General features: G+C 39.1%; 1 protein-coding gene across 1 annotated transcript in view; it reads right to left on the bottom strand.

Annotated features, from left to right (window-relative positions):
- Positions 1-25,182, bottom strand: part of MAPK12 (mitogen-activated protein kinase 12) — a 31,551-nt gene extending 6,369 nt beyond the window's left edge. The window contains exons 1-8 of the mRNA XM_031056919.1: positions 25,163-25,182; positions 24,670-24,799; positions 15,323-15,381; positions 13,894-14,005; positions 5,717-5,746; positions 4,003-4,050; positions 949-1,063; positions 250-321 (exon numbers count right to left, since the gene is read on the bottom strand). Coding sequence (XP_030912779.1) covers positions 250-321; positions 949-1,063; positions 4,003-4,050; positions 5,717-5,746; positions 13,894-14,005; positions 15,323-15,381; positions 24,670-24,684 — 451 coding nt within the window. The 5' untranslated portion in view covers positions 24,685-24,799; positions 25,163-25,182. The remainder of the gene's footprint in view (positions 1-249; positions 322-948; positions 1,064-4,002; positions 4,051-5,716; positions 5,747-13,893; positions 14,006-15,322; positions 15,382-24,669; positions 24,800-25,162) is intronic.
- Between the last annotated feature and the right edge of the window lie 28 nt (positions 25,183-25,210).

Here is a 25,210-nt window from a genome sequence, read left to right as displayed (position 1 = left end):
CCTTCTACCTGATGATTTGGGATGTGATTCAAAGATCACCTCTACTAAAAAAAAATCAGTAATACAAGTTTTAATTAGCAGGTGTGCAAAAGTGGTACAGATATAAAAAAAAGATTTAATGAGAAAGCTGCAAGCCATTTTACTATTAATTTCAATTTATACTCATCTGTTTTTGAACAGACTTACTGTATCACATAACAACCTCTCCTAATTTTCTTACATCAGTATCATAAATTCACTGAAGGATACGATCATTTCCCTTGAACAGAGGTCTCCCTGTTATCATCTCAGCCATTATACAGCCCACAGACCAGATGTCAACTGAAAAAAACACCAAGAGGCACATTAACCTGTCTGTTTAAATGTGCATAAAGTTTAATTTAAAACATATTTTAAATAAGTATAAAAATTACCTTTATAGCCTGTTATAAAATAAATGTGTGCCTTGCCAAGTATGATGAACAGCACAGGTAAAACTACCAGACTTTCTAATGAGCAAACTGGAGATAATCTCATAATATGCAGAATGAGTTTCCCAATAACAGGCATACAAATTAAATTTTTGGTACTTTCAAAAACTTCCATGGTGTTATTTGAATTCCCTCCATTTGTCATTTCTCCCTGTCTGTTCAAATTAAACTCAGCACACCTTTATAGGAACACAAGAAGAGAGACCAGACTGTCATGTCTGTATAATTTAAATAATTAAATAAATTTTTTTCTAATAACCATGGCACTTTCTGTTACTCTCAGAAAACATATATAAAAAGTTCCCAAACTCACCACCACATGATTATCTGCAATTTATCTACAAGGAAATGTTGCATAATTATATGGTCATTTCCACCTCCAATTTCTTGTTCATTTCAGAAACAAAGCCTTGTGTATATCTCACCTGATCCAGTGAATGCTTTAGCTCTGTTAAGATACCTTTGAAGAGACACTGACCTGTCTGAGTATAATGCATCCAGTTAAGAATGACCTCTGGGGCTCTGTACCATCTTGTAACCACATAGCCGGTCATCTCACTGTCTGTATGCCTTGCCAGTCCAAAATCCAGGATCTGTAGTGGAAGCACAAAGCACATTCAGATCAGATAGCTTGCTATCTAGTTCATACAGTTGTTTACAACTGTAAGAAAAAAACAAAACTGGAGCAATCTGCAGAGATAAGTTTAATTTTGGATCTTTTTCTCATTGAAGTGTCTTGTTCTCATTTTAAAAATCAAGACAGAGGTAGCAGAGAGATCTGAATAACTTTTTTTCAAGTTACATACTTCTATGGCACCATGAAAAGCTGTAAGACCAGTAAAGAAAATAATGAATTATTCACTTATTAATTAAAGAGATATTGGACACATTTAATGCAAAATATTCCCTGACCACAGAATCACCATTGTATCAAGTTACAGCTAAAAGAACAGCACCCATTTTAGATAGTGTCCACTGCTCTCATATCCCAGGTGGCACAGTTATTCCAGAGTGTGTTCCAACAATATTCTGAAGAAAGAAGGTATTGTTATTTCTACTATATGAATAACTCATACAAGGGAAGACTTCCTCTAGGTCACACTGAAAAATGGCAACAAGAGTAGGGAATTACCATCACTTAGTCCCATCAAGTCTTCTCCAACCTCCAGCATCAACTACAGAAAAACCTTTTGAAACAAATGCAAGAACAGTGCAATTTTTTTTAAGCGCTATGCAGCTTATTTCTAAGATTCTTAGATATTTCTGTCTAGATATAGCAATGTGTACCATAGCCAAGATTAAAAATAAATGTTATGGCCTTCTGTCAACTTCTACAAAATCTGCCTTAAGAAAGCCCACCTGTATGGACCATCAAAAGAGGCTGAAAACAGCAAGAAAATTCCATTCCTGGAACAACAATCAGCTTGTATTTATCAGAAAGTTCATGCTTCTAACAAGAACAGGGAGGCATGGGTAAGTCAAGCTGTACTGAAGATAAATCAGGGTGACACACAGGTAACTAAACATGAAGCTTTGCATGAGCGGCCACAGTTTGCCATGTGAATTACACTGCACATGTTTATTGATAGGGCAGGGATTTTAATAGGGACACCTGAGCATTCCTATGCCAAGAGTAATGTTTTTGTAATGCTCTCTGCAATTAAGCATTCTAAAATATTTCAGGATAGTTTCATCATTCCCTGGCACTAACAGAAAAAGGAAAACTATATTTTCAATTACAAATCAAGACTACAAAATGTTATGGCTTATCTTTATTGCCATACTGGAAATATAATTTCCATGTTTTCCTCATAACTGCTGATTACCAATCAATTTAAAAACAGGAACAGAATGCAAAAGGAGACATTTTTTATTCATACCAATTAAATGCACTTGATTGTGGCTGATTCTTTGGGTACTGAAGATTTACTGGGTGCAAAATTTTTGTTTATATAATTTTTGTATAAACCTTTATATATGGCTTTTATTGTACATATTCAGCACATGTATTTTCCCAGTACGACATCAGGGAGGGTGGAAGAAAAAGAAAAGGTAACAGGTCAAATCCAGATGTGGTACAGTTTATTCTGTCACAGTCTTTTAGGCATTTATCTACCAAGGCATGTGACATGTAGAGTTGGAAACAGCTAAAATATAATTTGGTTTTGTAGACTTGTAGAAGTAGAAAACGACAGCAAGAATTTTTGTGTATTATCCTTTAACTTCATGATTTATTTTCATTTACATTTCATTAAGCTCCGGAACAAGTGTATCCAATTTTTCTATAACATGGTACCATTTCAACAACTATCTTCATATAAAACTTTTATTCTCACACTCCAACTTTTCAGCTTGAACTTCCACAGCAATTTTCAGAGCATGTTTGAAAATCCTTCTTATAAGTTGTGAATTATGAAACAATGACCCAATTTCCTTCAGCTCCTTAAGGATAGGTCTCCTTTGACTCAGCAAACTTAATTTTCCTAATTTTTTTAATTAACTAACAAAAATAACTTGTAGCTTTGAGACTACAGAAAGGACAGTGATTTCCTCTCATACACCCTCCACTGTCACTTTTCTGATACCTATGTAGGAGTTGAGAGCATCAGATGAGGGGAAAATGAGCATCAGAAAGCTCATTGTGAAAAACCTGGTAACTAATTAATTACCCATTCAAGGAATTGTTCCAACTTGCTTACAGTCTCATCATCACTGGAGCTGATACAAGGGAAGCTGCCAAGTGCACAGACATGGGGGAAAATGGCTGCACTATTCCTGGCAAAGTGATCCTATGCCTGTATAAACTGACTCAGAGAGTGTGCAGAAAAAGATTTGCTAAATGAGTAGATGCAGATCAGGAGACACTTGGCCTGCATCTCAAAATATAATTGTACAGCTGGGGGTGTGGGGGACCACATCCATATACAACTGTTTTTTCTAGACTGTCTTATTTTCCCATCAGCGTGGGATCCATTCACAATTTGTCCACCTCCAAGCCAGGAAAAGCCAATGGCTTTTTGTGTTTGATATGAAAACACTGAAATTATAGAACCCTGGAACATTTGAGTCAGTCTCCAAAAACCAAAATTTGTATTACAGCGGCTACATGCAAGTATATAGTTTGCATGTTGCAGGCTAAAAACCACTTTTGTAGTGCTCTGCATCACATTTTATTTTATTCCATTAAGGGTGTCCTTCACAACCTCTGATCTTCTGTATCTCCCAGCTTGTAGAGTTGGACTTTTTCTATTTATTTAAAGCTCAAATTCTCACATAACTGAATCACTTCCATCAACTCTTATGTCCCTTTTAGGGACAAAACCTTGGCCATAAGATCTGATGTGTCCTTACACACCAGGACACAAAAGTCCCCATTCAAATTCCCTGTTGTTCTGTGAGGATGTACAGGCCAATTGTGATTCAAGAGCAAAAAGCCCAACACTGAAACCAGCCAGCATGTCCACAGCTGCTGCACCTGCTGTATGCTGTCTTCTAACACGTCTGACTGGTTTTTCAAATAAACATGCCTTACCTTCAATTCACAGTCTTCATTTACTGCCAAGTTTCCAGGCTTTAGATCCTGCAACCAGATTTTAAATAAATGTTTTGAGGTTTGTTTTTTTTTTTAATTTTACAGCAAGACAATAAAGTACTCTTTTTTGCTATCTTTCCTTCTTTCTTTCTGGTTTTACCATTTTTAAGCAACCATTTTGAACAGCAACAGGTAAAATGATGTCATAACACAAATAACACAAACAAGGATGCAAACTTGCACATTTGGCTTTTTTCCAGTATATTTCCCCTCCAAGAAAAATCAATTTTTTTCCTGCTGTAAGTCAGGAAAATACTTGCCAGTGAAGGAATTCACTAATTTTTCTATGAGAGGGATTTGGACATAAATTTGTTGCACTTAATATTAAGACCACAGGACTAACAATTCACATATATAGTTCTGGACTGTACATGTTGCATATTAAAATATGCATTATAAAAGTTCCTTACCCTGATAGACTTAGAAGGAGTAATGAAAGAATCAAACAAGATCGTACATAAAACCCTATGCTCTCTTCTGTGGAAAAATCAATTTCCTAACAAAGTCAACACAACTGCAACATGAAAGAAGTATTCCCTTAAGTCTCTTAAGCCACCTTAGAGACTTCTAATGATCTTCCACAGTTGTAAAGTTTAGCAAAGGGAAGACTACTGGCAAGGACTAAGATGATATTGCAACATCAGTTACTCAGACATACATTATTAGATATACATTTCCCTTCAGCTTTTTCAAACCTTTGTTTGATACACTGTAGCACAAGATCTTTAGAAGTATCTCCTCTCTGAACTTTTTAACAGGGGTCCACCTGTTTTATATAAAGATCTTTTAAGATAAGAAGGGCTTTGCAGAGAAATAATTTAGTGCAAAAAAACCATAATGAAACCAAGAAGCTCAAGGGTCATCAAGAGAGACCTTAGAAGAAAACGAAGCAACTGTAAGTGTAGACTATGATCCCAGCAGTTGCAAAAATAAAAATATAAATATCTTACATTATTTTGTCAGTTTGCATAGTTTCCATGTCCAGCTTAAAGCTACTATAAAATGTGCACTGTCTGTGGTGCTCCTGACACTTTATTAAAAATGGACAATTTCTACTGCTCTAATGCAGTTTTGGGGGAAGATATGCTGCTTGGTACCATAAAGGCATCATTCAGAACTCCTTCTTCACAGTGCAGAAGTGATTTTAAGTGGACTTTATACAGAGAAGGGATTCAAAAAGAAAGAAATGCTTAATTCCTCTCAGAAAAAAACTGAGGTTCTTAAATCTCTGTAATTTTGGATAATTTTTTTCAGTTTCTAAGGATCCCCCAAAACTCTGAACACTAATAACAAATTTAAAGAAAACCTAAACATTGTTTTTAAAAGTTTACTGTTCATTAAAATAAACAAACAAAAAAACCCCCAGCTCTTATCTATTTCAATTTAGACACTATTTGCTCTTGTGGAGACTTACAACTCAACTTCAAAAAGTAATCTAGGAACCCCAAATCTAAGCTGTATTCAGTGCAACTTGAGTGCCAGCTTACACTGACATAGCCATGCCACCTTTTGTTCCCACTGAAGAAGAAATCAAAGGCACCAACAAACTGAGAAAACCTATAAACAGAATTTCAGGCCTACTTATAAGCATGCTTATATACAAACATCATCCACATTATCAAAATATAAACATCTTTCATGTTTTTCCACTTACCCTGTGAATTATGCCTGATGAATGAATATACTGTAAAAAGAGAAAGTATTTTTTAGTCAAGGTCCTGAGTTTAAAAGCAGCCTGGGGTAGGAGAGAAAATACTACTACATGGTGCTAAAGTGAAGTGAAATTAGAAAAATTTTATTTGTTGCACAGAAGATCCCTTTAGCTATGGTTTTAATGTTTATTTAATGTTCATTAGTATTTTGTCCTTTCCCTCCCTGAATAATGAGAAATCACTAAATCAGTTTGAGTACTACAACTGATATATAAATATATCAGAATGAAACATGGTATTTTATACATCAGAAATGCTTTCCTACCATAGATGTCTCTGCTGTGCCATCATAGTTTAGATTCATATGCTTCAGCAGCACTGGCTTTTAAGAGATCATTAAGACTGGGATGAAGGCCAGTCAAGGTCTTATCTGAGAATTCTTGTTACATGCTTCAGTATTTCCTCAATGGAAAATGGAAAGGTCAAGTTCAAAGACATTCTCTTTACTTGCATATTTTCATCACCCATTCAGTGACCTATTTAAAGGCTCACAAAAGCCAAACCACCAAACTGAACACCCAGGACTAGTTCTTTTGGGATGACACCTGATAAAATACAGATGTTTGAATTAATGACTGCTACTAAATGCTTCCCACTGAGGTATGCAGTTTCTCTCACCACTGAATGATACCCTAGAAGAGACTATTTTCATCACAGTCAATAAAGGGAACTTTCAGCAACTAGTTCAGATAGATGCATCTCGTGCAAAGATCGAAATGCAGGAAGCTGTTCTGAACTGAGGACATGGTTTCCAAGAGCAGCCTGGGATGTGCTAATCCCTTCAGGGGTGGGGAACTGATCTGAAACTCCCACAGACCATACTAGTGATGCTAAAAAACCACAAGAACAATAAAAGTATTTTAAAAAAAGACTTGAGAAAACGAATAAGATGCAAATCCTCCAGCTCCACCCAAAGAATTTTCATTTTATTCCACTCTGAAGAATGGGACAAGTGGCAACAGAGTCACTGGGAACTAGCTGGCAGAGCCAGAGAGGACCAGGAATAGTCAGCATAACATCACAGAAACGCATAGAAAAAAGGAGCTTTGCAGGATAATTGCAAATCAGCCACAGCCACAGCCATGACCATCTTCCCCAGCAGCTCTCAGGATGGGCAGTTAAGCTCACAAATGCAACAGTCCCTCTGCAAAAGGGTCCTCATAATCCAGCTGATGAGAAACACCAAGACAAAGAAAGCAAAGCTACAGAACAAAAACCAACTTTTTAAGACAGAACCAATGTGCCTTTCAGACTTAGATTTCTGAACTTAAAACACAACCATACAACCTAAGCAGCGTAAGATCTGCATTTAGGGTGCCAAGCTTTTAAAGCAGTGACTGAAAAAATCTCTGACAGTTAGTCCTCTCTTACACCTGACCAGCCACACCAGATGTGGTCTCACAGGTGCTGAAAAGAGGGATGGGGGGAAAAAGCCCCCACTTCCTTTGACCCTGTGCCTACAACTTTACCAATCCAGCCCAGGCCGCACTAGGGTCCCACTGCTGACTGCTGTGCCAGAGCCCAGGCCTGTCCTGGCAGCTTCAATAGTTCAGTTCCTGCTGCAGATTACTTATAGATTGGGCAACGTTTAACATCACCTATAGGAAATGCCAAAGCCCTTCACAGGATTTCCTGGGGCTGACACAAGACTTTGAGGGCACACGGCTGTTTCACAGAATGTTTGCTGTAAAACCACTACAGCAAACACAAAACTACAAAATGTTTTATCTGTTATGGATATGCATAAAGTGAATTGGGACAGTAGGAGGAGGAAGTTTGTCAATTGTACATGGAGATCATATGCACTTTAAAAAATAAAACAACAAACCCAAACCAGAAATATAACTGTAAATAGCTAAACTCCCACTAAGTTAAGAAAAAGATGTCCTCTGTTATTGCTATCTTGATCAAGGATATCACAACATCTACTTGCATTCTAAATTATTGCAATATCTTCTAACTGAAGCCTCTTGATTTTCCAGAACAGATGCTTAAAATATTCTATAGTTGGTTAGTGCCACTAAGACTGTACACAGTTAGGAAATAGCTGGCAGACCCAGTCATTTGGCACCTAAGAATGTGGAATGCAGAAACAGGAATTAAAAGGTCTGCACCCTTCACAATTTCAGTTAAAGAAAATCTCACCTGTTTGAGGGGAAGAGTATGATTTTGCTGTCATTCTCACCCCACTGAAGGTTTTATGAATGTTCACAGTACCAAAATCATGTTAACACTTTGGGGAAAGTTCCTATGTTTTCTGAACGCTCCTCTTAACATAACACTACTGAGATTACCTGAAATAGCAGTTACTCCTGATTGTAATGCACACATCAGCCTTTCTGTAAGCTGAAATACTGGTGCTGGCCTGCAATGTTTCTTTAACTATAGCAGTATTTTTTTAAATGCATTTCATAATCGCCTGGCAGGTAGCAACACTGGAACTGTGCCAGTCTTCATTCAGAAGGTTTTCTATTTCTGTCCAACAGCCTTCTGAAATGGGATCCTGTTCTTACTGGTTCTCCTCATTAAATTATCCATCTATTGACAGGTTTTTCATTCTTAATGATTCAAAACAGAGTAGTCATATCCTTCACAATGTTTCTACAACTCCACCTGAACCATATTTTATTCAAGAACCCAGTTAACACAAGTGAAGTGCCTTGGAGCACAGGAGCTCTGTGCATTATCCTAAAGACAATTTTGATAGCATGCATAAATCCTGGAATGCAAGCTTCAGATTGTGCTAGGAAGTCATCCAACAATCATCTAAATTTTAAGCATTCTTTTCTTTCTATGTAATCTCTGCACAAAATAAAAAGCTAACCAAAAGCGAATTAGCAAAGACTCAGGAGAATGCGTTCTAGGCAACATGCAAAATGAAAATGAAAAGCATCTTAGTGAGGAAGTAAAAACTGAAGAAGAAATGAGTCAGAGGGGGAAGGGAAAGCAGAGAAGCAGAAAAATCCAGCATAAATGTGAACAAAAGGCAGTAAATACAAATGAGAAAAGGAGAGAACTACAGTAGTACATCTTACCATAAATATGGCAAGAGAAGCTTGAACAGGAGTTTGCACGGCCCAAGAGCTGTCTGTCCCTTCCCAAGCACTATGAATAAAGAGAGAGGACTGACAGCCACCTCCCCCAGACCTCTATGAACAGGAGCCCAGCTGGCATGCCTGCAAAACAGGGACCCAAGACTGAAAGCTGCAGTCTCTTTCCACCCACATATACAGATATTTATGTTTAGCTTGCCTTCTGTACTTTGACAATACACAGCTTTTCTGTGAAACAATAGTAAAAAAGAAACTATGAAAGTCCTTCCAAGAGGCAAGCTCGCATGTAAGTAAAATTTAATACCAGACTAAGGCCCAATTAGGCAACAGGCAAAGGAGAGGTACACCATTGTTTTTAAGTGGTGTCACATCACATTGAATTACAAGGCTCACCAAAGAAAGAAAATTAATATTTCATTCTCTGTAGAAAAAAGACAGTAAAATTATAAGAACTGACAAAAAAGAATTGTACAGACTTGCAGAGCAAAGGCTGAAGATAAAAATCTTCATGAACTCAGTCTTGATCTCAATTTATACAGGTTTTTAAAAATCAAGGCTGTTGAGCCCTTTGTATACAACCAATCCAGAACCAGCCTACAGATAGAATGTAGAAATTAAGCCTGCAAGGAAACAAATGGGGGGCTTAGCAAAAACCTCCCTTATCCCTTCACAGTACATCAGTCATGCAGAGTTCTCCCTTTCACACGTTTAACTGTCACATGTAAGCAGCAGGTTGTTACAGTAGCATATGCAATGTGACAAAAATTATGAAACGCCTTCTTGCCTTTGACCAGACATAAATACAGATACCATGAAGTTCTTATATACTTCACAAAGGACAAATGCATATTGCATGTTACATCTTTAACACGAAAAGAAACCCCTCAGAATAGACTCCATCAAAGTTAAAAGATGAAAAACAAAGTCATCATACAAAGGAGAGGCTAAGCTTGAGAAGCTGAATGAGTTTTACCACAAAAATCTACAGTAGCATTCTCTCCCTTCACAGGTATTGCAAGCATTTTTCCCTTATAATGGCTCTACTGAGTGCTAGCTAAGTGTATGTTTGTTCCCCATGCCCTGCCAAAAAAGCAATCCAAGTAAACACAGATGGTCTGTCTTCAACCCAGACACAGTAGACCTTAAAAAGTACAAGACTTTCATGAAAAACTTGGCTAACCCTTTCTTAAACATCTAATTTACTGATATACGTAAAAGAATAAACAAATTACTGACTAATTTTCCTTCTTGTCTGCATGTTAGCAACACTGCTTTCAGCTTAACATATTTCCTAGCACAGACAGGGCTACATGAATGTGCCTCAAACACTGGACCATTCCTATTTCTTAAAAATACTTTCAGCTAGGTGTGTACTTTTGGCTGAAATGGTTCAATGAGAATCCAAAATTTAATGGAACAGATACAGTAAATACTGTTCTCCAGAGTTTGCTGTGTAATAAGAAATGACAAAACAGTCTAACAGCTAAACAATATTTTATTTCCTGCTGGTAATTCTGAGGTACATACAGTTTTACTCTCAAAAACACAGGGTAAGAAACTATTCAGGTAAACCACTTCTTACAGAAGATCTATCACAGTTACTATCTCAGCATCCCTGCTCGTAGCTGTTGCCATGTAACTGCTTTTATTTTTATGTTCCTCCCACAGGAGACAGTTCTTCATGAACTCTTTCAACTTTACACAGGATGCAGTCCTTCAGGAGTGGACTGGTCTAGTGTGGGTCCCCCAAGGGCCACAGGTCTTGCCACTAAACTGCCAGGGGCCTGCTCCAGCACTGGCTTTCATTAAGGCCACATCCCTGGGCCCCAGCATGAGGTGCCCCATGGCTGCTGTCTGGATATCTGCTCTGTTATGGTCCTCCATGGGTTGCAGAGGAGCAACCTGTGCCACCATGGCCTTCATGGCCTACAGTGAAATCTCTACTCCAGCACCTGTAGCATCTTCCTCCCCCTCTATCCTCACTGACCATGGTGCCTGCAGGGCTGCTTCACATTTTCTCACTCCCTTCTCACAGCTGCTGCCAACATTTTTTTACCCCTCCTTAAATGTATTACCATGCCATGATCATTGCTGAAGGGCTCAGCTTTAGCCAGCAGCGGGTCTGCTTTGCAGCCAGCTGGAACTTTAACATGGAGGCAGTTCCTGGTGTCTTCTCACAGCAGCCACCCCTGCAGCCTCCACCAGCAAACAAACCTGCCCAATATATCCTTAAAAATTCCTGCTCTGCTTTCTTCCCATGTATGTCAACCACATACAGTTGCTCCACATTTGTCTTCCACATTTACTGATCCAACAGACTTCAGCATCAGCCTTTGGGGCCACAAGTTCTGCTCTGCTGGCCTCTGTCATAGAGTGTCTGTCACTAGGACCAAAATGTTTCTAAGCCATTTCACCAGAATTAAATTAATTATTCATCCTTTCCACAAAGCTAATTCTTTACAGTTCACATATTGCTTGCCTGTGAAGTCAGCACAAATGCTGGTTTTCATCCCTGGTGAATAGCATGCCTCTCCTGGAAACCTGCTTCCCAGACAGTTACCTGCTGGAACTTAAACAGACCACTCCATTTACACGGTCCCTAAGACAACACTTATTAGCACATGGCTTTGTGACTTGGGAGCTAATTACAGAAGTGAAATCATAACTCCACATTCAGAATCCAGATTAGAGGTGAATTTCCTCCAGTTTAAATAAAACCAATCTCCCCAAACCTGGATTTAGTTTACCTGACTTTAGTTCCTGCATTTGTAAAATGGGAATTGTAGCACTTAAATGCACAACTGTAGAACACAAAAGATAATTACTTAGCACATGTAAAAGGCTATGTGAGCAAAAATCTACTAAAATAAGAACACAAAATCCAGGGAAGGGTCAAAGAGAAATCAATAATGCAGGACTCAACAAGAAAATGTATTTTCTTACGTTTTGTGATGGGAGTAAAACAATTTACTTGCCCTTCTGTATCTGGTAAGTGCTGAGGGACAACAGAATCGTGGTTATGCTGTTCCTGATGTTCTTGTCAAGGCACAGCATGCTGTGCTGCTATTTAACTACTTTTTAATAGTGTTTGGCAATGCAAGTATAGATCTGGATGAATCCACACCCTGATGGAAGTGCCAGACATTCCTGTATCAAAATCAGGTCTGTATTTCCACTGCACAAGCACAACCCCTATACTGACTTCACTCATCTGTACAAGCACGGAGGGAAATTCTGCCCATACATTGTGTGTTTACAGGACTGTAAAACCAAAATTGTACAGTGCCAGCAGCAGCCAAGGAATGACATTCCATTTAAGACAGTGCCATTCCATAACCTCCTTATGTCTCCAGAGCAGCAAAGAGAATTAAACAGCCTTTACTGCAGGAGAGCCTGGGTAAAGCCTGCAGACCTAGGTCAAGGGTTTCCTTCTCTTGGAACTGTGTCACCAAAAGAAAAAAAGTAGCATACTCAAAAACTAAACACAGTAATTTAAGAACTGTAGTACTAATATAGAACAAGAATAATTTCCCCATCACATTAATATAGGTTATAGATAAAAACAGGGAGCTTAAGGAATATCTTCTTTCTGTGTTGTAAGACCATGAACTTCTACATGCAAACTGGGAGCAAAAACAAAAGTAGGGAGAACACAGGCAATTGCACCAGGGGCATGAAAAAACTAAGGTACTCAATGACTTCTTTTCATCCATCCTTACTGGTAGTATTTGCCATATCATGGGTCCTTGAAGCTGCTGGAAAAGTCTGGAGCAAGGAAGACTTAACCCTCAGTGGAGCAGGATCAGATAAGGAATATCTGAACAACACAAATGTAACATTTAAACAAACAGCCTGATGGGATGCACTCATGAATTCTAAGAGAAGCTGGCCAATGTCACCAGGAGTCCACTTAATAGTATGTGAAAGGTCATAGTGATCAGGAGATGTTCCTTATGATTGCAAGAAAGCAAATATTGCTCATGTCTTCAAAAGGGTATTGAAGAAGAAGATCAAGGAAGGCCAGTCAGCTGCACCTCACTCTCTGGGAATGTGATAAGCAAGTAATTCTGGAAACCATTTCCAAAAATTACAAGGACAAAGAACTGATTGGCAGTAGTCAACATGGATTTACAGAAGAAAATCACGCTTGCCAGCCTGTTAGCCCTCTATGATAAGACAGCTGGACTGGGGGATGACAGGAGGACAGACAGTGTTGTTTACCTTGTCTCTTGCAAGGCTTTTGAAGCCCTCATAACACCCTGAGACAGTGGAAGTAGGAGTTAGATTAATGGACAGTGACTGAGCTGCCAGGAAAAAAGCTGACTCAACTGCCTTGATCAAGCAGCTGTGATCAGTGGCAGAAGTCCAGCTGGAGGCCCATCACCAGCAGTGTCCCCCTTAGCGATAGTACTGAAGTCAGTTCTGTTTACCATTTTCATTACTGACCTGGATGATGGGACAGAGGGCTCCCTCAGCAAATGATGCAGAACTGACAAAAAAGTTGACACACCAGATGATTGTGTTGCCATTTAGTGAGACCTGCACAGGCCAATAAAAGGGCTGACAGGAACCCACCAAAGTTCAACAAAATCCTGGGAGGGAATAATGCCATGCACCACACAAGGCTGGAGATTGACCAGCTTAGCAGAAAAGGACCTGTGCTCCTGCACCAAAGACAACCAAAAGCCTCATGCATTGGGCAGAGGATTGCCAGCACCCTTCCCCTTTTCTCAGCTCTGTTGAGACACACCTGGACTGCTGTGCTCAGCTATGGGCTTCTCAGTTAAAGGGAGATACTGAAGCAAAGCCAGTGCAACTTAATGATGATGACTATGGGACTGGAGCACCTTATGTAAGACAAGAAACTGAGAGACACACGATTCTTCAGCTGTAAAATTATACTTTCTATAATTAATGAATATAATAATTTTAATTTAGTATATAATTTTTACTATACTAGGTGAGATAAATTTTATCCTGCTATTAAATTATAAGTACTTACAGTTCTCCATAACAGTTTACTAGGAAAAAAGACTGAAATCAAAATAGCAGTACAACTGGCAAACCTTTAAGCCTTTCAACATCTGATATACCAGGAACTGGATTCGATCTTCAGTTAATTTCTCATGCTTCATTATCTTACTCAAGTCTGTTCCCATAAATGGCATGACGAGGTAGCTTAAAACAAAACAAAACAAAAAAATAGGAAGCAAACCAAACAGATTAACTTGATTAACTTTGTCATGTAAACTAAAACATAATTGTATGTTATAGTTCAATTACAATATTAAATTATAGATAATTCCATTTACCAAACAAGTCCTTCATCATCCTCCTACCTTCCAAGCCTGTTTTTATCTGATTGTCTTAAAGATGTATTGCCCAGCTCTGGAATAATCAATTCCACTGATTATGGAAATTTGCTAGTTATCAGAACTAGCTTAGGAAGAAACTAATCAAAAGCTTCATGATATTTCAATAGACAGCTACACAAAGAACTAAGACATTAATGCAAGGCAATGTATCTCACAGTCATGACCTAGCAGCACAACCACTGAACTAGCAAAATCTGGAGGATGATTTTAGGGTCTCATTTAAAACACAGTGCTTCAATGCTTATCATGTACATGTGCACTCTATTACATATGCTGTGTAAAATGCTAGCACAATAGACAATACAGACAACATTCATTTTGGCTCAACAATCAATACGAACACATGCTCCATGTTTTCTGTACTTCATTTCCTACGTTTTTCTGTCAGATAGCTTTCTTTGTTAACATATAAATACACAAGGTTGTTTAGGAAACATGGATATACTAGAGGAAATCCAGAACAGTTCAACTAACACAGGAAACCTACATTAAGCCCAAAAGGATTTCTGGGCACTGCTTCTCTAGCAACTCTAATTCAGCAGAGTTGTAGCAGTAAACAAGTAAAACAGCAGACGTGTTAAACATCTTGTGTCTGAGATGCCACCAAAAGGTCAGGGAGATGTGGCAGAAGCAACCTGTATCAGGTGCTGTTTGGACCACTGACCGGGAAAACAATCATGGGGCACAACAGACCACAATGCAGATAAACATCAAAAAATTCAGCAGCACCAGCACTTTTAACTGATCCTTGAATTTGGATGGATCCCACTGAGATATGCCACATAGTGGAGATAACTTTCTACCTATTTGATTGGGTTAAGAATTGTTCTACCATTTGAGCAACCTGGGCCTTAGGGTAAGAAATCAGTATTTGTAAGGTGGATTAGGGAATTCACTAAACTGCCATTTATTAAGGGCTGAAAGACAGGAAACTGGTTCCAATAACAATCTGAGAACTCCAGCCCACCAAAGCTGCGTGTAAGAGTTATGTTAAGATGAAACTCAGGAAAAAAAGTCCATGAAGCAACAATTTTGAAATTCTTTACTTAAAAAGCAACAACCCTTAATCTTGCACAAGCAACAATGCTCTGCTCCAAAAACCAAACATCTTGGAACTTACAAGTCATTAAACTTCTCCAGTGTTACATCTGGTGTGAACACATCCAAAATTCCAATGACCTAAAAAAAAAAATAGAAAAAAATTAATAGCTGATTTGACACAATAAAGCCTAAATCACCTAATAAGTGAAAAAATATAATCTAAAACACATTGAGACATTAGCTATAGGCATAAACATGGCAGAAAGGATACCTAAAGTAGTTCCAGGATTTCTTATGTGTTAGATTTTATAACTCAGATGGCAGTTTTACCCTGTGACAAAAAATATAAGAAGCACCTACTGGAACTAAAAGTTCAGAGACTAACAATTTTATGTAAGAGGAGACAGTGTTTTATCACTTTAAATACTGACATGTTGAAAATAAACAGAAAAATCAGTCTATAATATGAAGCACTTTTAAGTGCTCTCCACCTAGCTGGGCCTGCTGCTTATCAATGAAGTCCACTTTAAACATCTTCCAATTTCAGTAACAGGGTAATTTAGGTACATAGACTACAATAGCTTCTTGGAAGCACAAAGAAGAAACCAGAATGAAACTGTTTGTATTGAGAAAAAATTAGCAAGAACTTTATATGATTTACTATGGCTTGTACCTCAGGTTCTCCAAAGAGTTTTTTTTTGTCAAACAAAAGCATCCTATCACTAAACAGAGAAATAATAATCTAGTAAAATGGATTTTCCACCACAGCTTTTCCTATTGGTATGGGCTTTGGGAGAACTATCAAACTGACTGGGTGCATTACACTAAATACCAATGCTCCTTTCAAGACCACTGAACACCAGAAAATTAAATACACAGAACTCAATGCTCAAAAAGAAGTAGCTGGAGTGATCTAAAGCCAGATTTTAGACAATGCTGCATAATCCAAGCAGTGCCTAAATAACACAGGCTTTTAGAACTGCTTCTTTTCTACCTCTGCTGCTAATTCATGACCATTTCTGTCTGTTCAGAGGAAGACTCCCAAGCCTCAGAGTGCTTGCGGTGTTTCCCAGGTGCAGGCTGCTATGTCACAGAATCACAAAATATTCTGAGCTGGAAGGGACCCACACAGATCACTGAGTACAACTCTTATGTCAATGGCCTGTATGGGGATTGAACCCACAACTCTGCTGCTCTTAGGAACATGAGGCCATGCAGGACTTTGCCAGAAGCAAGCTAAAAGACTAATAAGCTTTATAACCTTGTTCAACCCTATCTTTGTGGCCATACAGACATTAGGTCATACATCAAGAACTGTCATCCAAATCAGACATCTTCTTAAAAACTTTAAAATAAAGAGAAGCATGAGCAGAAATGGAGGGGGGAAATGCAAGAAAACGACACCTTCCCTTATTTAAAGCTTTAAATGCCCAACCACAGTGAAACCCTTTTTGCACACATTTTTAGTCTTTCCATATTAAGGGCAGACTACTACAGTTAGACTGGATATTGTCAAACTGATGAAGAAGATAGAAAAACTAATAAAGATGAAGGCAGAAAATTGTAACTCCCTTTCTCTGCACATATATCTTTGAAAAAAAAGTTACTAATAATATTTACTTGGAACTGTTATATGAAACTAATTAAAGAAGAATAACTACTATAAAATAATAATTAAACCCACAGAGGATGTGGTTATTATTTGAAGTAATACCGCTAGTGCTAACATTACAATAAGAATTTTCTTTTTTATGACAGTTTTACATAAGGTTTTGCTTTTCTCTGTGGAGGTAGTGAGAGAAAGGAGGAGGATGAGATTACAAAGACATACTTTGCAAAAGTGGAGCATAATGCAGCTCTACAGGCATTTCCTAAGGCAGTGTGTGTATGCAAACACACAACCAGAAAAGTTGTGTGCTCTCTTCAGATGTACATATATGAAGAAGGAAGTTAACATTTTAGCAGTAATCTTATTTAATATGCATCTTCCCTTATCAAGCTCCACTTTCTCAAAAGTCTTGCTTATTCTCCTTAAGCAAGTATTTCCATGCCCTCATACACCTAAGCAAGAACCATAAGAAAATAAATCCCACCACATCTGAATGTAGCAGTGAAAGACACTGGGACACCACAAGAAGAAGAAGGGACACAGAGGAGGATGAAATAATGTGGCTGCTCTACCAGATGCATCTGTGCACCAAGGCATTATCAGGCACCCCCTGTGAAATACAGGAGCATGAAGAACACCTTTCCATGCAGAACAGACCAGCCTCAAAACACACTAATGAAGTTCACTAACATTCTAATGTGTATCCATTCAAGTACACAGAGCTCCTGGTACTTAATGCTGCCTGATGTGCATTATTGCTGAGGTAAGGCTGCAAACTTACAGAGACAAACCTATTATTGCTGCAAATCCTCTACAGTGAATGAAGGCACCAAGACCAATGCTCAGGTCCCAAAGAAGGGAATTTTAAATAACAAACCAGAAAACTCATTAAATATGCTAAGGATTTCACAATACTTCTCTTCCTTTACAAACCAGGTTTTCTAAAAATCCTGAAATCCATGTTAGTGTCCAAAATGGTAAGACATACTAATAGTTAATCAATTTTATAATAAAGTGAAGGACCCATTCCCTTTTCCTCAGTGATTTTGATTTAATAGTTGTGGTTTGGGATTATTTTCCTGTACTGAAGCAGAGTCATTCATATTTCCTTTTAGGCCAGGGGTTTTTGCAGCTATATTAAGCACAAGGAAATATGTGATAAAATAAATCCTCTGAGGAAGATACAACTCCAGCTACTTGTTCAGGAAAAGGAAAAGAAACAGTCAAAGTGTAGTCAACTCCCTCCTTTATAATATGATGGAAAATCCTGTTTCTGTTTGAAACCTCTCAATTAAAGACAGTATTTGTAAAGAACTTTATGATGTTCCAGCACTAAAGTAAGCCACCATAAACAATCACAACAATAATTTATTTTTTCATAGTGTTGACTATATGAAACGTACCAGAGATATCTGTGAAACCTTCTATAAATGTATTTTTGGTGTTAATCAGCACAATTACTGACACTAACAGAGCTGGAAGCTCAGCTGAGGAATGAACCCAGTACACTCTGCAATGGCAATGAAAAGCATCTGTGGAAATCAGCAGCACTGCTGCCTTTTCAGGGTCTTATTTTTACCCCAACTAACTCTGCCAAGAAGCAATTTCTCAAATAAATAAGCCCACAAAGAATGCACCTACTGTACATTTGACTGAAAAATAACCTGGATTTCCTCAGCCTGCACTGAAGTACTTTAATAGCTTTTATCTCAAGGACAGGGTGTAATATTGCATCACTTCCATAGAACTACAGATTGGTTTGGCTTGGAAGGGACCTTTAAGCTCATGTAGTTCTAAACCCCTACCATGGGCAGGGACACTTTCCACCAGACCAGGTTGCCCAAAGATCCATTCAACCCAGCCTTGGACACTTCCAGGAATTGAAGCATTCACATCTTCTTTGAACACCCTGTGCCAGCGCCTCATGACCCTCACAGTAAAGAATTTCTTCCTTATGTCCAATCCAAATCCACCCTCTTTCAGTTTAAACTATTGTCCCTTGTCCTGTCACTACAAGCACTTGTAAAAAGCTCCTCTCCATCTCTCGTAGCCCCTCTTTGTGTACTGGAAGGCTGCTCTAAGGTCCCTCCAGAGCCTTCTCTTCTCCAGGCAGAACAAATCCAACCTTCCCAGCCTGTCTTCATAGAAGAGATGCTGCATCTTCCTGAAGTGCAAACCCACAAAACTACCCATCTCCTGGTCTAACTTGTTTTCCAAAGGTATGCTTTCACCCCAATATATTTACTCTGAAGCCAGTGGGCAGTGGGTAGCAGCATCTCCAGCCTTTCTTAACCCCACTGTGTGTGTCCCCTCACCACACTCACCAACTTTACTGTTGTTAATAAATAAATAACAGGTTCACATTGCTACAGTGGTTTCTGCCCTTCCCTTCTCAGCCTTCCCTTCTTTTCCAAACACTATTCCAACAGCAGAGCACAATGGTGAACAGCTCCTTACCTCTGCCTTCCCCTGTACTTTGTATTGGATTAGTTCTATTCAAGGACTGACCCATTTCATTTCTGCAAAAGACAGTTTCTGATGTAAGCAGCAGTACATCAAAAGACCCAACTCTAGTATAAATTAATAAGTAATGTAGGTTATGCGTTTCATGCAGTAAGTGCTGCTTCTCTTGCAGATGTTATGCATGAAAACACAGTGAAGTTGAGTGGCTTTAGCATTCAGGCTAAACATGCAAGTACATTTCTTAAGAGAGAGCCTTGCTGAACTGCATATTATGTCGCATTAAATTTTCTGCAGGATTAACTTCAAGTTCCTATGCTGTTCTCATCATGGGCATCCTTTTACTACACTAAAAACTCTCAGTCTTTTTAAAATTTTTACTATTCATGCCAAGGCTTGCACCACAGTCACCTTTCTTCCTCACAGAGATGACGGACGCCTGCAATACTTCTTTTTCTTTTCTCCTGCCAGCACACTGGCACTCACAAGCCATACCCGTGAGCATCACCACACTCTTCCTTCAAAGGATTCATATGTAACACTGGACAGACTCAAATCCTGCAGACAGACTCATCTTCATCTCCAGATTGGAAGGCAATCAAAAGAGAAAAGTTTGGGTTTCAGTGCAGCTTTTCTTATTTTCATTTCATGGAATAAGCTCATCAGCCAGCTTCATCAGTACCCAAGGCTGGGTGTGAATAAATGGCTATCAGCTGAAGCCCAGCCTACATAAAGCACCTATTAGTCAAGTTAGGAAAATAGGCAGAAAGACAACAGATATCCCTATGCTGATTTATTGACTTCAGAGTACCAAAATAAAATTAATCCAGTGTCCTGTTAGTGTCCAGTGTCCACATCTAGCCCCTAGATGTGCTAACCTTCAGCCTGCAGAAAGGCAGGAGTGTTTCTCCCTTACAGATTTTTGACAGCAATGAACTGTCCAGTTGTAACTGTGTTTTTGCTTTCCTAAGAACCAATAAGGAGATTTGCCATTTCCAGATAGGAAATATATGCACTTTACTGGCATATATGTACCCAAAGAATGTGAGTTTTTATGTGGTGCAGTCCTGCAGGACTTGCTGCAGGAAACCTAACACAGTGAGCACACTTGCATCCATTAAGGCATCACTCATCTACAACTCCCTGGTTGGTCTGATTTTGTACACAGCAGATGCTGCTGCTTTCCACTGCTCATGTCAAGTTAGGCAAACTGCAAAAGGTGACAGATTTAAGATTTTTCTCAGGCAAGAACACAGTGTGACTATTTTCTCTGGAACTAATTCCTTCCCTGGCTGACACTCTGTAGGTGAAAATAAAAAGCTCAGTATTTTTTTTTAATAAAAAAGAAAACAGAATTAAAAAGCAGCCAACCTAAAAGTGGATCATCCTCAGAAATATAATTGTGGAGAGACAGATAATTTGGTGTCTGTTGGATATCCAATTCCTTCCAAAGGGGGAAAAAAGCCTACATGCTTCTCATAATGCACACTGGTCTTCAGATGTGGGAATACACCAGAGAATAACTTCCACCCTGAGCAATGAATGAGAGCATAATATAGAGTACCTTTAAACAAATACTGCAGTGGCCTCTTACATACAGAGTTTCCAGGAAGGGAAAACATCTGTACAATATTAACTGACCCAAGAAATGTTTAATGGGCATTTGTCAGAAATGTTACTTCAGAAACACATCCAGACTAACTGGTAGAACTGTGTCAGAATTCAATATGAGTGAATATATGTACACACAGGCATATACACATGTACAAACGCCACACTTTGATAAAATCCACACTCTGTTCTGACACAAACCACCAACATAAGCCATTGCTCTTCCTCTCTCCAGGGCCATCTCCCCTTGCCAGCTATTCTGCACTCCTGCTTAAAAATTTCTCTTAACAAACTGGAGGTGAGGAGAGCACCAGGGCTGGAGCACTGCAAACAACTGTGCACTTGTTTCAACAAAGGCAGTATCAAGGTATCACAATCCAAATGTGTAAGAAAATCTGAGTTATTTGCCAAAAGAAACTAAAGGTTCTGTACCTCCACTTGTCTGGGTTTCACTCTGCATACACAGACATCTCCATTAACTGCAGAAGAATACACAAATACAGAGCTATGCAAATGTTTGAGAGCTAAAGCCAGGACCAAAGTTAGCACACTGGCCATATTTTCACTGCTTTTGGTTTTAAGCCAGAGCCATAATAGGTAAATTTTAAAGGTCCTCATTTCAAATGAACTCAAAATGGACAGAAACACAGAACAGAAGCAGCACTACTGAAAAATATTTCCTAAAGGTAAAAAGACTGCTCCTCTGTACCAGATTCAGCAGATGTGAAAGAAATAATCAAGAGCTGCTAAGGCTGTAATGGGATGAACACTACAAACTAGCATGATTAAATGAAGGAGAAAAACAGCCCCAAGAACAGCTTTCTTCATTCTGTCTTAGCTGTGGTTATTCCTCATTTCCATACCATGCCCTTCCATATGCCAGCTATTTATACAGCTACAGAGTGATCCAGCAGCTTATCCCACTGGAAACAAACTTTTCTTTTAAGTCTCATCCCCTTCACATACAGCCTCTGTCCCTTAGCCCTCAACACTCCTTTGGATTTGTTTGCAAAGGGCTGACGAGAAGCCCCATGTGATCAGGTTTGTATGGTTTACACAGGAACATTCCTCACTACCCGGTCTATACAGAAATATGCCTCACTACATTTACTTGAGAGACTTTAGGGAGAGCAAAGGTCTAATGAAAGATGGTGCAACCAGCCAGTTCCTCCTGAAAATGCCTAAACAGACAAGCAAATTGACCTGTGACTTAGCATCCCTACAAAGTAAAATACAAATCCAATAAAATTCAGTATAATTACTCCTGTATTTGCTTCTGCAGAACTTCTGGTCATCCTACAACTGTTCTGCATAAAAAAGATGAGCATATTCCTCAAAGGGGATATAATAGAGGTTGTCTAGGGTATTAAGCAGTAGTTTTACTCCATTTTTCTTCACTGACATGCTGATGAATTATATCCATGAAACACAGGTTTAATAGGATCTTCTGCTATCTTAATGGAAGATCAGAGCTGCTATTTTTAATACAATGTGTCAGACCATTACAATTTCTTCCATCATTCTGAATACAGCATAAGGTTAAATAAACTGTGATAATGTATTGCTGCATGCTTAACACAAGAATTCCTTGAAAGCTATGAGGGGCAGAGATGATCCATTGAGAGACAATCAGAGTGAAACAAACAAAACATTACACTTTCCATAAAAGCCAACATCAAATTCCTCATGGTTACAGAAGTAATTTTGAAATAAAAACAGGTAAGAAAAGTGAATCTGATAGAATTTTAACTATCAAATAAACAGAAGAAAGTCTTTCCGGTGAAGGTGGTGAGACTCTGGAACAGGTTGCCCAGAGAAGTTGTGGACATCCCATCCCTGGAAGTGTTCAAGGTCAAATTGGATTGGGTTTTGAGCAACCTGGTTTAGTGAAAGGTCTCCCTGCCCACAGCAGAAGGGTTGGAACTAGATTATTTTTCATATCCTTTTCAATGCAAGCCATTCTGTGGTTCTATGTTTCTATGAAATATGCAAAAATAAGGTCTTTGACAGAATGGTTGTGGGTCCAAGGGGTCAGGCTGAAAATCATGACAAGGAGCAATATTGCCACTCTGGTTTAATTCTGGATGGGTGAAGCAGCTAAAGGAGTACCCTTGAGATCAGCTCAGGAACTGAAAATCCTAAAAGGCATTGTACTGCTTCTAATTCACCATGGCCAACATGACTGACAAAAGGGAGTGAGGCTGGGGGGGCAGATAGGAATTGTCTTGATGGCTGCACTGCCATGTCAGTCTCATCACAGATGGGTGGAATAGTCAGTTTCTGCTTCCAACCCCTGCAGCATCATTTATTCAGTCTTTGTTCTCTAATGAATAGATGATTTTAACAATTCATGTTAAAACTTTTCCTTAGTACATAAACTGCTTCTTTCTGTGGCCCAAACTGTTTCCTAAGATTGTAAATAATTCCCCTCCTTCATATATACTGATTTGTAGCTTGTACAGATTGTGCTCAGGTTCCCCAGTGAGCATTTTCTTCTGGACTCTTTAATTACCAACTGAGCCCACAGTGGAGTTCTAGAGTATTATTCCAAAGGGCATACACTGCATAAAACCTGCTAGGAGTGGAAAATGCTACCCAAAAGATTATTCTGGGAAATGGATGAAAAATAATCTCAAAATTCTGGACACAGTTAGGAGCCTGGCAACTGCACAGGCTGCTCTGCTCCCAAATGTTCAGTAAAGAAAACGCTGAGAGTATTCAAGCCCATACACAGAAGTTTCCTGCAAACATTAACTCTTAAACATATGCAGCAGTGGTTGTGAGGCAGTTACTCGGAAGTAATCAGACTAAAAGATTTAGATAAAAACAAGTAGACAATTTCTTAAGCCTACAAAAAGCTCTTTTTCCTTCTGGACTGTCAGGATAGCCCACAAATTATTCCTCAAACAAACCTAGCTGGTACTCACAGTATTAGTATTATAATGTTAAATGGCAATGACTAGTTATGTTATTACCACTTTCTCTCATCCTCACTTTTGATTTCTCGGTTTTTTGTGAAATGCTTTGAGAGTCCATAACAACTGTTTTTGCATAAACTTCTTCTTTATTTTTTTTCCTGAACTCCTAAGCAGTACTGGGACCATCAATCTTTCTCTCAATCACACTTTCAACACTTCTTTCTACAGCTGTTCTTTCATGCTACGCAGGAATTATGTGCAGAGTTCGGTTACCTATTCTCTGCTTCACAGTAAAGCAATTTGTTTAGTCATTTGTGGACTTTTCCTGTTTCCCATTAATATCAGCCTGAAAAGTTCAAATGCTTCATGAACAACAAAAAAGGAGAAAAATGCTAACCCCTCCTCAAAGATATGCATGTGTACATCTTCATGCAAGCTCAGGGGAACAAAAAAACAAAAAAAGAAGAAAAGAAAAGAAGATGCTGGCACCTAAGACGCACAGACCTGAGCTCTGTATTCTTCTGCAACTCACAGGAACATAGTAATGGAGACTGTAATTTCTGGTCTTTAATCCCTCTCACTAGCACTGAGCAAATTGCACTGTGGTCCTAACCTTCCCCGCCCAATTTTTCCTACGTGGAAATTAAGTGGTGTTTCCCACAGGATATTCTAGTTTGTGTGAACTGATGTTTGTAGGACAGGCAGACAAAAAACAGACTGAAAGATTTCAGAACTCCATTCAGCTACACATCTGCCTTGTCCAAATGTACATATTTTCTTTGATTTAGAGTGCCTAAGCTGTGGTTTTGAGCTAATGACTCAACTCACGTTTTCATGCTTCATGTGTTTCAGGAGTCGCAGCTCTCGGTAAGCTCGTTTGGCAAAGAGTTCAGACTGAAACGGGCGGTACAATTTCTTAATGGCCACTTTGGTACCACTTCTTCCATCGACAGCTGAGCTTTAAGGGAAAAGAAAGAGTTTGGTGAGCAAGGACCGAAGCAAGTCTGCAAAGCCCAGCAAGCCCGGCCAGCGACTGCATCCTGCCCCACGCTGCCGGGCCCTCGGCCGCAGTCGCCCGTGCCACGGGTGGAGACACCTCCCAAGAGCATCTCTGCCAGCAGCCATCTCACTTCGTTCCTTTAAAAGCCTGCGAGGCTCTGTGATGAAATCTAGACAGTTATCAAAAGCTTTAAAGAGGAACATCTGCGGAGTAGAAAAAAAAAATCCCTAAACTAAAAATAAGACAAAAAATTCCACTAAACACCCAAGCCCACCACCAACGCAAAGCCAAACCGAGGGGCCCGCCCCAAGCTCTAAACACCCCGGGCTTCAGGGACGCTGCCGCTCCGGGGTGCCGCGGCCGGGCTCG

The sequence above is a fragment of the Geospiza fortis genome, unplaced genomic scaffold, assembly GCF_000277835.1.
Source record: "Geospiza fortis unplaced genomic scaffold, GeoFor_1.0 scaffold195, whole genome shotgun sequence".
NCBI classification, from domain to species: Eukaryota; Metazoa; Chordata; class Aves; order Passeriformes; family Thraupidae; genus Geospiza; species Geospiza fortis.
Note: the sequence above shows the minus strand (reverse complement) of the source record. Positions and strands in the feature narration are given on the sequence as shown.